General features: G+C 36.4%; 1 protein-coding gene across 6 annotated transcripts in view; it reads right to left on the reverse strand.

Annotated features, from left to right (window-relative positions):
* The window catches only part of LOC106878085 (mitogen-activated protein kinase kinase kinase 4), a 309,575-nt gene that overhangs the window by 183,894 nt on the left and 109,398 nt on the right, over window positions 1–16,283 (reverse strand). For all 6 annotated transcript variants that reach the window (XM_052978397.1, XM_052978400.1, XM_052978396.1 and 3 more), the window contains one exon: window positions 15,225–15,383. In XM_052978397.1, the coding sequence (XP_052834357.1) occupies window positions 15,225–15,383 (159 nt within the window). The remainder of the gene's footprint in view (window positions 1–15,224; window positions 15,384–16,283) is intronic.

A 16,283-nucleotide genomic window follows, 5' to 3' on the forward strand; every position in this document is an offset into this window, starting at 1 on the left:
ATATATATATATATATATACTTCTAACATACATTCTTACTATTTATAATTCATCATCATCATTTAACAGCTGGATTAGACGGTTTGACTGGAGCTGATGAGCTGGAGAGCTGCACCAGATTCCAGTTCAATTTGGCATGATTTCTACAGCTGGATGCCCTTCCTAATGCCAACCACTCCAGGAGTGTAATGGGAGCTTTTATGTGCCACTAGCATGGGTGCCGTTTACATAGCACCGCCAGTGACCACAATTTCTAGGTGCCAATTTACATGGCACTGGCAGCAAACAACCATGACTATGCCATTTACATGGCACCGGCAATGACCATGACCAAAATACATGTGCGCCATTTACATGACACAGGCATGGCCATAACTATGATTTCACTTGCCCTTATGTCTTCTCACACACAGCATATCGCCAGAGCTCTTGGTCACACAGACACATGTATGTACTTCTTACATGCAATAAATATGATAAGGAAACATTAAATTTTTGTTTGTAAATTGCTTTTACAAAACTGCACAAATGAGCATTTTAGCTTGTGATTGCATCAAATAATGCTTTCAAAGTACCTAATCACAATTTTATCTGTATACATTAAAATATATAGTGCCACCTCAGAACAGAGATTGTAAGATCTTAAAAATGCATTGTACGGATATTCATCTTTTATTACGCTGCATGTGGTGTTGTACTGCATTTTTCCTTTCTAAAGTTTCCAAACCAGGTCAGCGAATGCTGTGCAGTGTTTTCTGTTAATGTTTTAATGGTGCCATGTGGTTCCAATATCAACTTTGGAAGCAATCTATGGTTGCACCAATATATACAAATGCATCTGAGAGCCTGCTAACAGTACATTTGTATGTTACATTGTTATGAAGGCATTCATTTCCCAGGGGACAGCCGTTCCTGTGCTTATAATTACATTTCTTTACCACACTGTTTCTCTTCTTCACAATTTTTCCTTTATTGCTTCTATGGTTATTATTAGTGCTGTTGATATACCCTTTATTATTATCTTTGCTGCTATTTCCAGTACTACTATTATTGAGATTTTTAGCATTTCAATTTTTATTGTCGGTAAACTGCTGATAATGAAACATCACTATAAGTATGCATTTTCACACTGAGTGAAATGATGGTAAGATCTAATGAAGGACTTATTTAAACAATCACTGTGAATGCATGATCATGATTACACAATGTCTCACCAATGTACTACAGGTGTAAAAATGTGTTGAAACAATTTTAGTGATTTTAAATGAAGAATGTCATTCAACCTCTTTTTTATATCATTTATTTATTTGTATTAATTCTACAGATAGGCACAGGTGTAGTTGTGTGGTATAAAGCTTGCTTCCCAACCACATGGTTCTGGGTTCAGTCCCACTGCATGGCATCTTGGGCAAGTGTCTTTTAATATAGCCTCGGCCTAACCAAAGCTTTGTGAGTGGATTTGGCAGATGGAAACTGAAAAGAAGCCCATCGTGTTCATATATGTGTGTGTGTGTGTATTTACGTGTGTATCTTTGTGTCTGTGTTTGTACTCCCACCATCGCTTGACAACTAATGCTGGTGTGTTTATGTCCTCGGTTCAGCAAAAGAGACTGATAAAATAAGTATCAGGTTACATAGAATAAGTGCTGGAGTCAATTTCTTCAACTAAAAATGTGGTGCTCCAGCATAGCTACAGTCTGATGACAGCAAGTAGCTAATAACTGGACAAGCTTTGCATAGTATCCTATCAAGGTTTTTACCTGAATCTTATTCAACTACATATGTACATATATGTATATACATGTATATGTAAGTGTAATGTGTATGTGTATGCATATATGAGAATGCATGTGTGAATGTCAGTCTATGTGTATATATGTGCTTATATTTATATATGTATATGAGTATGCACCATGTATGCAAAAATATATACATTTCTTTCTTTTGTATTTTCTTTTGACATTATTGTGTAGCATATACCAACCTATACTTGTATCACTAACATGTGTAAAGGCCCTCAGGAATCTGTTTGTGAAATTGCCTTCAGGAATCTGTGAAAGTCTACTTCTTCATAGATGCTGAACAGTCCCCCAGATACACTTTTACTCCTTTCAAGTTCATAAACTTTGAACAACAATGATAAATGTTGGCATAATGAAAGGTAAGTCAGGTAAGATTATTGAAATGTTAGAGCAGAAGCATGTATATGTGTGCTGTGTGCAAGAGGGACGATAGAAGAAAGCCTCAACTAGACTGCTCATGGGCAAGGAACATAGATACAAATTCTTGGATGGGCAGTAGTGACAGTGTGGGTGGTGTAGGTATATTTTGTCAAAGAAATGGATTGACAAAGTGATCAAGGTAGTCAAGGGGTATAATAGGATTATTAAGCTAAGACTAGTTTTAGATAATGCAATAACGATATTTATCTTTGCATACGTTCCACACATTGGACTGGCAGATGAACAAAAGCACTGTTTCAAATAGCTCCCATTGCACACTACCTTGATGATGAAAGAAAATGAACTTACCATCATGGCTAGTGATTTCAATGGAGATACTGGGCAGTACCCCAATGGATTTCATGGCATGCATGGAGATTACTGCTTTAGTTTTAGAAATGAGGTGGGAACAAAACTACTGGAATTCTGTGATGCAAATGACTTGTTGAAGTACAAAACTAACTTCAGGAAACCAGCCAGTCACCTAATCACCTATCAATCTGAAGGCACTCAAACCAGATTGACTACATTCTCACTAGAAACAGAGATAGGTGGATGCTTGTAAATTCCTCAGTGAGGAATGAACAAGTCAGTAACATCATACTTAGAGCTTAAAGGACTCAGAGACACAAAACAGTTTGGAAAAGGAAGATATGGAAGCTTAAAGACTTGTCAAAAAGTAAAAAAATTAGAGATGTTCTAATTAAGCATTTGACAAGGAGGAGATAGAAACATATAACATAGAGAGGACATTTGGAAGTTCTTATGAGGTAAGCTACTGAGGGCTAGAGACTAAATCTGTGGCTACTGCAAAGTTTCAGTCAGATGAAAGGTAACATGGTAGTGGAACAATGAGGTAGATGGGGTTATAAAAGTGAATCTAGAGAGATTAGAAGTATGGAGGTAACAGAGAATTATACTAGGTAGCTAGAGGGGAAGCTAGGCAACATGTTTATTTAGCAAGAACAGAAGCAGAAATGAAGAGGTTTGTCAATGTCTTACAACATGAGGACGAGTGGCATGAAGGAAGTGTTCTAGATTGCAAGACAGTTTATAAGATAGAATCAAGATGCTGTGGGAGAGAGATGTATATGGATGGATAATAGCATGCCAGCACTCAGTAATTCTGAAAAGAAAGTGGCATGATAGTGCCACTATGAAAGGCTACATTTGTGGGAAATGCAAGCGATGAAGAGAATTTCCCTAATGTTGATCCAAGGGATTAGCCATCTGAGTTGACAGCAGTATGATAGATAAGGCAATGAAGGATATGAAGACAGGGAAGGTCCCTGGTCTATCAGAAATTTGATGCATAAAATATCTGGCAGAGTAGGATATGGTTTAGTCACTGTATAGTTAATTGGGTTATATTGGATGGTGTTATACACAATGATTGGTGCAGCAGCATTATTGTCAGTTGTTACACGAGTAAAGGAGATGCCTTAGAAATAGTTATAGAGATATCAAATTGATGAACCAGGAGCAGAATTAGACAAGATGAGATGCAGTTTGGTTTTATGCAAGAGAAAAATACTACTGGTTCTAGGTTCCTAGACAAATTCATAAAAGTATTTAGTTAAGAGTAAAACACTGTACTTGGCTTTTGTTGACCAGGAGAAAACCTTCAACAGAATTCCTATTTCTGTGCTATTGTAGTCTCTGAGGAAGCTAGGGATAGATAAATGACTTGTGGAAGCTTTTCAAGCCATGTGCAGGGGTGCAGTCAGTAAGGTGAGAGTTAGTAATGAATTCAGCAATTAATATAAAGTACAGGTAGGAGCGTGCCAGGGCTTGGTTCTCAGTCAACTTCTATTCAGACTGTAATGGAGGAATGTAAGACTGGCTGCCTCTGGGAAATACAATATGGTGATGATCTCATTCTCATACTGGAATCTGAAATAGAATTTTAAAAAGCAATTCCTAGTGTGGAAGCAAAACCTAGAATCAAAGAGCCTTAAACCTTTTGATACGAACCTGGCCATAGCCAGCCGAAAAATTTTGTTGTTCAAACGACCAGCCCAGTCATAAGTATCCATTATTATTTAAATGTGAATTTGAACAGAAATCTTATTAGTACATTCATGAAAAGATGTGATTTCACTTTGTAAATAGCTGAGTTATAGTATCCAACATTGTTTGATGTGATATCTGAACTCAATGAATTTTGGGAGATATTTTTTCCACATTTTTTCCGCATCGATTTTTTTCAACTTTGAAAATAGATAGGAGTTTCATGCTATCAAGCAGTGATTCCGAATTTGAAGGTGTTTCAATGGAAGATATGGAGATATCAAGAAAAAGAATGAATGAAGTACAAAAGCATGTGGTGTATGAGAATGAATCAGATATTTCTGAAAGCAGCGATTCTGAAGAAATTGAAAGCAGCGATAGCGACAGCGTGACGATTTACATCAGAATAAAGTAAAAAGTTTAAAAACATTTTTATTAACAATTTTTCTGAGGAGACAGGGTCTACCCATAGTCTTTCTCAGGAAGTGAAACCATTAGACTTTTTCTTCTTTTTTTTTCCAGTATGCTTGTTTGAAGCCATCACTGCAGAAACAAACTGTTATGCAGAATATAAACCAACTGGAAAAAAAGATAGCTTGTGGTTTCCCACAACTGTAGAAGAAATACGGGCATTTCTTTTGCCATAAATATCATTATGGGTATAAGACAATTACCCAAGATTACAAATTACTAGAGCAATCAGGAACCTTTTTTGGCGATCAGTATGTTTCCAGTATTATGTCACGAATACGATTTGTGAAACTGAACCAATATTTACATGTGAGAGACACTAGCAGTACCCCAGTACATGGAGAACCTAACTTTGATCCCTTATTTAAAATAAGACCCCTTATCGACTGCGTTCAAAATGCATCTAAAACACTTTACAATCCTGAGAGATACTTATCCGTCGATGAAGGCATGGTGGGGTATAAAGGAAGGGTAGGCTTCCAATAGTATATGCCAGAAAAGCCCATGAAGTGGAGGATCAAAGTTTGGAAAATTTGTGAAGTAAATACTGGGTACTGCAGTGGATTTAGTTTTTATACTGGGAAAAGAGACAATAATGTTAGTCAGCATGGCCTAGAGTATGGTGTGGTCTGGAATTTATCACTTCCATACCATAACCAGGACTGTATATTATTTTTTGACCGATTTTTTAGTTCGGTCAAACTTGCAGGAAAGCTGTGACAATGTATACGTGTGCTACAGTAACTGTTAGCAGAAAAGGGCTACCGTTGGATATAAAAAAATCAAAATTTAAAAGAAGAGGTGAAATAATCCAATAGCAGAAAGGAAATCTGCTAGTGACTGCACACAGAGATAAGAGGCAGATAAATTTTCTATCTAGTGGTGCACAACCATGTGTGGATGAAAATGGCACCCCATTTCTGAACCTCAATTATAACAGGTGTGGATCGGCTGAACTAAATGATGAGTTATTATCTAGTTGGTATTATCTACCTGGTTCGGTATATAGTAAACATGAGCATTGTAAATGCTTTTATATTATATACCAAATCAGGAGCGGCTTGCAAGCAGTGCGACCATCTGCAGTTCTGAGCAGATGTAGCAACACAGTTGAAGGCAAGTTACTCTTCAAAAAAAATAACGACAAGAAGGAAAAGCAAAACCTGCCAGAGAGATATCCCTCTGAGTTCAGCCAATCTCCGTAAATTAGAAAAAATTGAGAGTTGCAAAAGGCAGTGTCATGAATGTCTACATCAACAAAGAAAACTCTCAGTGGACGGCCAGTTGAAATTTCTTTCTAATGTGCATTCTGCAAGCTTATGGCCATATCATGTTGAAAGCACCGGTTCTGGTCCAATTACGGGAGTTAAGCAATGTCAAGCCTAGTGAATACTTAGATGGGTGATTATTTGGGAAACCTGGGTGCTGTAAGCATCTCGCACTTTAAGGTGGAAAGCTGGCAGAAACGTTAGCACGCCGGGCCAAATGCTTAGCAGTATGTCGTCTGTTCAAATTCAGCCAAGGTCGACTTTATCTTTCATCCTTTCAGGTCAATAAAATAAGTACCAGTTGCAGACTGGGGTTGATCTAATTGTCTGCCCCACCCTACCCCAAAAAAATTTCGGGCCTTGTGCCTAGAGTAGAAAAGAATGTGCATTCTGCAAGGTTGCAGTATGTAACATGGGAAGTTTTATGATTTTCCATGATAGAAATATTGTGTGAATATTGTACATATGTATGATTAGATTGTATAAATATTTTTCAAATTTACTTCGTTTTTACTTTTTATCTAATTGTAATTTTAATTTACCTGTAAGGTGAGTGACAAGTTTTGACTTAATTTTTTCTATTGTAAATTTTTATTATATAGGTTCTTGTGTATTCATGTATGTGTATGAGTATATTTAATTTAGTTGATGTATTTAATTTTCTCATTTTCTTCAAAAACAAATTCCAGTATTTCAATTTATTTTACCTTTATGGTACACCTGTTCTTCTGTGTATTAAATTCAACTGATAATCTCATGATGTGCACAATTATTCTATATTAAAATTTCGTTGCATACCCAATTGCACATTAGCTGATGACTCATTTTCTATGGTGATGTTTAAATAAAATTTAAATATTTTTATATTTTGCTGAATTTACCTGTAATTAGAGTCACTTTGAGACAAAAGTTATGCAACAGAATTGATTAAAAACCCTTTCTTCAATTCTGTTCCAAATATCACGTTAATATGTTGATAAGTAAAAAAGTTACAGTTGTTAAATGAAACTAGTCTAAATTCATGATTATTTAAAAATTTAATTGAAACTCATGAGGGGTGTATTTTGGTCAGAAATATAGTAACGGAAGGGATTAAAGTTAATTTTGCAAAGTTGAGAGTTCTAGTAAACAGGAAAACAGACAGGACTCTACACATTTTAGATAAATGGTCCTGCTTAATATGTAAGAAAGGTGTAAGCAGGAATTCCATATGGTGTACCCAGTGCAAGTAATGGATACACAACAGACAGTGGAATCATGAGAAAATCATGTTTATGTGTAGTAGATGTGTAGGAACAATAGGATACAGGAGAAATAGATACTCTCAAATACCCTGGAGGATTTCTGGAGATAGTGGATAATTTTTGTTACCAAGGTAACTAAATTAACAATGGAGAAGGATATTCTGAAAGTATAGTGACTAGAATAAGAATAGGATGGAGAAAGTACAGAGAGCTATTACCTCTGTTGGCAGCAAAATGTCTCTTTCTCTCTCTCCGCCCTCTCTCTCTGAGTGGAAGGCAGATTGTATGCTTATGTACAAACAACAATGTTACATGTTACTGAGATATAGACCCTAAATGCAGACTAGTGAGAAGTGAAGTTAGTATGTTCCACAAGATGTGCACTATCAGTGTGCATGTACAAAGAAGTGATAATATACTGAGATAAAGCATAAGAAGAATCAAGTGTGGTGTGCAGGAGAGAAGACTGTGTTGGTTTGGTCATGTGATGCATATGGATGAGGACAACTGTTGAAAAAAAGTTCCGATTTCTTACAGCAGAGGGAACTTGTAGAAGACCCAGAAAGACAATGGACAAAGTAGTAAAGGCTGATCTCAAGATGTTGAACTTCACAGAATAAATGACAAAGGACAGAAACAAATGGCAATTAGGTGTGCTTGAAAAGACTTGTCCCTCACAGAAAATATGAGGTCCTAAAACATTTTGTTCAAGCTTGTACATGCTTGACACTTTCCTACACCCATACTGACTCATCAAGCATTTCGAACATCTCACCTCCCTATACATCTACTCTCTCCAACATCTATCCCTCCTAGGCATATATTACAACCCCTAACTCTTTGCAGTTACTGCTTTTCCCCACATCCATCCCTCGTTCTCATTATCATCCCTTCTCACATGCTTCCAGCTATTCTGCCCCTTCCGCTGCCATACTTAATCTTAACACCCTTCACATCTGCTATCATTCCCAGCACCCTCTCATGTCTTCCACCATGCCCACTCACTCTAGCTTCACCTTATATACCTTTACATTTCCTTCCCCACTGCTTCTATGTCTTGCTCATCATCTTCTACTTCCTAAATTATGATCCCTAAACCACTCCTATCTCTCTCATCTTACCCTGCATCATACTGATATTTCCCATCAAAATGCACCTCCACTCATGTTCATCTCGCTACATTCACTCCTAACCCCATTTTAAAACAACTGTTACTTTCCCCTCACACTCATATAACCACCTCACTGCTCTGAAGTCATGTATATAAATGCTCTGAAGTCATGTAACTTCTGCATAAAGCATGTAACCCTGGCATAAAGCAACCTCTACCACCTATCAAACACTCAACCCTCATAGTCAAGAGGGCTTTTTCCTTTTTTTCCATATTCTTGTTCTTTCTTGTCTTGCAGGTTACTTGACAAGTTCACTTGAGCAGTGGCATGAAAAAAGAAAAAGCACGCAATACACACTGTAAAGTGGTTGGGATTAGGAAAGGCATCCAGCCAGAGAAACTATACCAAAGCTAATTTGAAACAAAATGGAGCTCTGTTTGATTTATACTTTTTGATCAATAAGAGCATTTACACACCAAATACACACTATTCAAAAACACCTTCCCCAAACATTTTTTAAAAAAATATTTTTTAAGTCGTTAATAGCTTTAAAAAAAATCTTCCTTTAAATATTTTAACTGTATTTAGTATTTTTGCAAAAACTTAAGCATATAGGCATAGCCATAGATGGTGAAGTAAAAAGCTTGCTTCCCAACCACATGGTTCTGTGTTCAGTCCCACTGTGTGGCACCTTGGGTAAGTGTCTTCTACTATAGCCTCAGGTTGATCAAAACCTTGTGATCATATCCATCTGCCATATCCACATATGGCAGATGGAAACTGAAAGAAGCCCACTGTGTGTGTGTGTGTGTGTGTACGTGAGAATGTTGCCATCTCTTTGCCTTGACAGAATGTGACAGTTGCAAGTGAGTATTACCATCATGCAAGGAGTCCCTTGTTTCAAATTTTTCATGGAAACAGGTCTGGTCAAGGGGAAAGAAGTGTGTGTGTGTGTGTGTGTGTGTGTGTGTGTGTGTGTGTGTGTGTGTGTGTGTGTGTGTGTGTGTGTGTTTGTCCCCCACCACTGCTTCACAACCAGTGTTAATGTGTTTATGCCTCTGTAACTTAGTTGTTCAGCAAATGATATCAATAGAATATTTACCAGGCTAAAATAAAAATAAGTACTGGGGTCAATTGTTCAACTAAAATTCTTCAAGGCAGTACCCCTGCATGGCCATAGTCTAATGACCAAAATAGATAAAAGATATATATATGAAACTCATAATATGAACCATGTATTACCCACCAGATGCTCCTAATCATGAGGATTCATTTGAAGAGAGCCTCCAAGAAATGAAAAAAGCATTAACCAGCCTGGATAACAGCCTGCACATACTTTTTTCAGGAGATTTCAACCCCCACTTACATCAAATGGCCTGTGGGCCACATTCTCTCAGGTATGTCACTGCATGGCATGAGGCATGCAGAATCTTTACATCACCTCACTAACATGCTCTTTATGGAGCAAATAGTGCTCCACCCAACAAAGCGAAAATATGTCCTGGACCTCTGTTTCACAAACAACACAGTGCTCATCCAGCGCTGTTTGTGGTGGCTCTTTCAGACATGCCATCAGTTACACAGATAGTCACACTTACTAGCTATGCCAACAACACAAAAGTAGTACAAGCAGTCAAGGAATCTTCTGATTCTAACCTTCTACAGAAAGACCTGGGTACCATATATAAATGGGCTGTGGATAACAACATGCAATTTAATGCAGACAAATTCCAAGCCCTCTGCTTCCAGCTAATTGGTACTCAGAAGTCACAACAGCGCAATACTTTGGACCAAAAGGAGCGGAAATCCTAGAATCACATACAGTGCGTGATCTTGGGATTGACATGAGCAATGATGCCTCATTTCACATGCGTGTCACCAAGATGGTGGCAGTGTGCAGGCGAGTGGCCAGATGGATTTTGAGAACCTTCAGAACAAGGGAGCAGGAAACTATGCTGGTCCTATGGAGAACATTTGTCCTCAGCCGTCTGGACAACTACTCTCAAGTATGGTCACCCTACACTGTAGGATTAATAGCAGAACTTGAGGCGGTCCAGCAATACTACACAAGGAAGATTGCATCAATGGAATAGTTGAGCTACTGGGAGAGACTGAAAGAGCTACGACTCTACTCCCTGGAGTGAAGATGGGAGAGGTACACAGTGATACATGTATGGAAGATACTGAAGGGGCTGGCACCAAACTTTGGAATTGAGAGTTATACCAGATCTTGAAACAGACATCACTGCACTGTTCCAAAGGTCCCAGCTGTCTCATCTAAGGTGAGGACCATGTACTGCAATAGCTTGGGGTTCAAGGGCCCACAGCTATTTAACTCCTTGCCAAAACATCTGAGGGATCTCCATGGAGTGGGAGTAGATGTTTTTAAGAAACAACTTGACCTCTTACTATCCAAGATCACTGACGAACTAATATCAAGGCAGGAAACTCAAAACAGGGCAGTGATATCGAACTCCTTCCTTCATCAAAAGCCAAACCCATAGAATTGGCCAATTAAAAGGTGATTACAATGGTAGTGCCCCAGCATAGCCACAGCCTCAAGGCTGAAACATGTAAAAGAAATAAAGAATATATATACATATGTACACACAAATGCACACATAAATATATGCATACTTGAGTATATATATTATGTCATCATCATCATTTAGTATCCATTTTCCACACTGTCATGGGTTAAGCAGTTTGACTGGTACTGGTAAGCCGGAGAGCTGTACCAGACTCCAGTTTGATTTTGGCTTGGTTTCTACAGCTGGATACCCTTCCTAACACCAACCACTCCAAGAGTGTAGTGGATGCTTTTTACATGTCACTAGCATGGGTGCCTTTTACATGTCACTGTCATGGGTGCCTTTTACATGTCATCAGCGCTGTCCTGATGAGTCTGCTCAAGTACAGCAAACCTCCACATGTCTTGATCATTTGTCATTGCCTCCATGAGGCCAAACATCCAAAGATCATGCTTCACCACCTCATTCCATATCTTCCTGAGTCTATCACTTCTACAGGTTCCCTCCACAGATCAGCACTTTACATTCCATACATATGACAACAATTGTTGCATGCCTTTTCATTTCTTGTGTTATCTGACAGGGGGGATCTGAGAAAAATAAAAACAATTTAATTTGTTTGTAAAGAATAATAAACTGATAATTAAGTGTCCTTAAAAACTCTGCACATGTGCATGCACATACATCACACACATGTATAAAACAATAAAAAGTCAGGAGATATGAGATGTGAATATAATTATTTAACCACTTGTTATCTTTAGGATTCAGATATTTCACAGCCTTCATTACGTGCTATGTTCTGCATTATGACAACGTATTTTGTCATTTCTGCAGGACTGGCCCAAACAGTGTACCTCGCTGACATTACTGACTGTGTCAGTCTACTATTTATTAGTAATTTATTAGTATTGGACTAACCCACTTCTCACCTGGAGGCGTCCGCCACAGCAACTCCCCACTTTGAGATTTTTTTTATTTCAACACAACTTTTTTTTTATTTTCATTACGTTTTCTTCTAACCAAAATTATTTTTCTCTCATTTAGATTTTTTCTTGTTTCACACAGAATTATATACATATATTTTTTTTTCAAAAATTACACAGCATTATTATATATATATATTTTTCATTTCTATAACTTTTCCTTTCATTACACTTTTCTCGGCAGAAACTGGATCAGTTTCCTGCAAACTTTTATTATCTTTTAAAGTGGAGCATTTTCAGTAGAAGGAACTTTTCTTGTAACAGATGGCTCAAATTCTCTAATTTCAGAATTTTCTACATGTTCTTCACTAGTCACTTCCATTGACATTTCATCTGGAGTCTTTTCAAGGAGGACTTGTTTAGTATCTTCAATCACAAAATGGCTTGTGTTTTCTTTGTCCATTTTAACTTCCTTAGCAACTGGTTCAATTTCAATTTCAACAGATAATATCTGCTTACATTTGAAATCTTCTGGCATGACTTGCTTTAAATGTATCGTTAATTACTTTTCATATTTTTTTTTCTTCTAACCAAAATTATTTTTTTGTTCCACACAGAATTATTAAATCCTTCACACGGACTTATTGTTATTATTATTTCTTGTTCCCCACAGAACCATTTTTTTTTTTTCAAAATGCCACAGGTCTACATTATTGCTGGTAGCGCTACTACATATAGTAACCTGACTTATAAATCCTTTGAACAGACTTATTCTTCTAGGTAGTACCAAGTCTACATTATAACTGGTAGTGCTATTATATATAGCAACCTGACTTATAAATCCTTCGAATGGACTTATTATTATTATTATTTTTTGTTCCACACAGAATTATTTTTCACTGTGTGTAGTTCAGTTCTGTGCAGAGTTCCAGTTTTATCAGACATTTTTTTTTTCAGGATCTTTTTTGTATATATATTTTTCACTGTGTGTATATTACTTTTCACTGTGTGTAGTTCAATTCTGTGTTAGTGTTTTTTTCCCTTCAGATTCTCTTTTTATATATTTTTCACTGTGTGTAGCTCAACTTTGTGTTAGTGTTTTTTTTCTTCTTTTTCTTTCAGAATCTTTTTTTTTATATATTTTTCACTGTGTGAAGTTCAATTTTGTGCCAGAGTTCCAATTTTACCAGACATTTTTTCTTCAGAAGCATTTTTTTAATATATATTTTTGACTGTGTGTATATTACTTTTCACTGTATAAAGTTTAATTCTGAGTTAGAGTTCGAATCCTTGAAACTTTCTTTCATTGTTCTTGAATGTAGGTCTTACATTTCGACACTCCTACAAAGGTTCATAACCTTGTTACCATTGTTATAAAACAACACTGTTATACAGTGAGAGGTATCTTCATCGCCACTGTTATGTCCCACATTATGATGGCATATTTCGTCGTCTCTGTGGAACTGGCCTGAACAGAGTACCTCGCTGACTGACATTACTGACTGTGTTAGTCTGCTATTTATTAGTAATGGACCAGACCACTTCTCACCTGGGGGTGTCTGCCACAACATCATGTAATAATAACTTTAGGGTATCTTTTATCTTTTACTTGTTTCAATCTTTAGACTGTGGCCATGCTAGGGTACTGCTTTGAAGGATTTTAGTCAAATGAATTGACCCCAGTATATATTAATTTTTGGTAAAGCCTGGTACTTATTGTATTAGACTCTTCCATTGAACCACTAAGTTTTGGGGATGTAAACACACGCAAACACACACACACACATATATATATATATATATGACAGGCTTCTTTCCATTTCTATCTACCAAGTTAACTAACAAGGCTTTAGTTGGCCTGAGACTATAGTAAAAGACACATGCTGAAGGTGCCATGCAGTGGGACTGAATATAGAACCATGTGGTTGGGAAGTAAACTTCTTACCATATAGCCATGCCATGTTTAAATAATATAAATCATTTTACATATCTGCAATAATATGCATTGTACAGTGAGTATATATTGTACAATGAGTATATATTCACAAATCAATGCAGATCAAGAAAGCAAGCTCATCAGATCACCAGAACATCATGGTTATACCAACGCTTCAACTCTAACTATACATGAAAAATTTTCCCTTTATATATATAATATTTAGAAGATTGATACTACATAAAATTAGCTTGTCATTAAAATTAATATAAATAATAAACATATTTTACATCATATCAATTAAGATGCTGGGTCTAAGTTTAGGGAGTTGACCATCCTTAATTTTAACAAAAGACAAGAAAGGGATAGAAGAGGAAGTAAAGTAGTTAAATTAAATAAAAATGAAAAATAGAAAGTGTCGAAAAATAAATATAAAAAATATAGAATATAATGTAAATGAATTCAATATGGAACAGACAGCTAGACATATAAAGATTAAACCAAGAGATAGTATTGAACAACAGTTATGTTCAAATAGGGTCAAAAGGTCATAGAGGAAAGCTATACCATGTTACATGATGCCAAGGAATTCTAGGAGAATTAATTGCAGAATTTGACCTGAAGCTGCAAGTAGTTTTCCTGACCTGAGAGAGGGAAACCTTGTTAGGATTGTCAAAAGATTTAAAGAAAGGAGCGATCTGTGTGCTGTTTCATGCTCCTGGGTTTAAAGTTATAACTATATTTAGTGAGAAAAGTGACCCTGATGTTACTATGTTGTGTGATTAGAGGGTAGTTAGAAACTGTACCAGATGTTAGTCAATTGACTCTGTACCAGGTGTATGAGACAGGAGAGTGGAAAACAACTGGAAGAGATTAGCATAGATGTGACACACTATCAGCAAAGACTGTACCGCTTAATGATTGACTATCAGACCAGATAAGTGATTATATGGAGGGAAATGAAGGTAGACACTACAGATGAAACTTCATGGTGGTGGGGTGAATGAAATATTCTTGAAGAAAGGACTGATGAATGAGGTGTTGATGGACAACAGTATCACATTTTCTTCAAAATCACTGAACAAGGGGATAGCCAAACACTTCTTTAGAGTTGCATATAGACTGAGCAGAATGGAATCATAGAGAGACACTATCAAACAATGAAATTCATGACAAAGGTGGTTATATCTTTTTATTTGAAGCAACATTATGGAGGGCATATGCAGAGATCATGAATGTTTTCAAATGTTCTCTCTCTGGTTACCTTAATCTACCCACTTCTGCACTAGATATGTCACTTAAGTCACCACTACTAGAGTAGTTATCCATCCAAAAGAATTCATGCTTTTTTTTTTTGTTTCTTTTTTTTTTGTGCTTGTGAGAAGTATGGCCTCCATTTCACTTTTTGAACTTAATGTACAACCACTGGAGTTCTGCTTAATATTTTATCAAGCCTTTAATAAACTTGTCAAAAGTAAAATTTTAAAAAAATAAACATACTCACCTCTAGAACCATCTTCATATGGGCATCATATTTTTCTAAGTCCATGACATCTTCAACCTTGGAAGGGTCACTGTCCCAGACTGTGGTAGAAACCATGCTCAAGTAGTACTTCTTCATTTGGACAGCTCCTTTCAAGACATCTTTGCACTCACGAATCAACTATAAAAATGAAAACAAGATAATAATTGACCAGCGGACATATGTTGGTTGAAGGAACTCCTTTATAAGTGTGCTGCAGGTGAGCTCAAATATTGCTGTAATGACAAGGTAATTTGGATGAAATAGGATATAAGGTACTGCAATATTGACTATAAATAAATATATATCTATAAATAAATATCTTTGTACTTTGGAAGTTTGCGTTGTTGGTTTATGGGTTTAAGTTGAATCCCACAGCCTAACATCTTGGGAAAGTTTCTTCCATATAGCATTAGGTTGATAAATACGTTGTGAGAAATTTAGTAAATGGAAATTACATCAAAGTCTATACTGTGTGTGTGTGTGTGTGTGTGTGTGTGTGTGTGTGTGTGTGTTGGTGTGTGGGTGTAGCTAAAAATGTGTAGTTAAAATGCATAAAAACAGGGAACATTGAGTAAATAACAGACTCACAAGTGTAAAGACCAGCATTTTTAGTAATTTTCTTTACAGTGACTTAAAATTTCACCAGTCATTCAACAGATCAGCCCAGAAATTGTTCAACTCAAAGTAGCATTACATGTCGGTTTTTGTTATGGATGGGTGTGTAAAGAACAACTACACAGATATACATACATATGTACATATATATACTTACACACACACACATAGCCATTTATATTTCTTTTATTTGCTTGGGTCATTTGACTTCGGCTAGACATAGACACACAAATACTTACACCTATATATACATATATATACGACCAGGCTTCTTTCAGTTTCCATCTACCAAATCCACTCACAAGTGGTCTTAGTGAGAAGATATTAATCTGACTTTTTTGAATCTATACTAGCAAGTGCATATGCACAGATATATATATATATATATATATATATATATATATATATATATATATATATATA

Source organism: Octopus bimaculoides, chromosome 2, assembly GCF_001194135.2.
Source record: "Octopus bimaculoides isolate UCB-OBI-ISO-001 chromosome 2, ASM119413v2, whole genome shotgun sequence".
NCBI classification, from domain to species: Eukaryota; Metazoa; Mollusca; class Cephalopoda; order Octopoda; family Octopodidae; genus Octopus; species Octopus bimaculoides.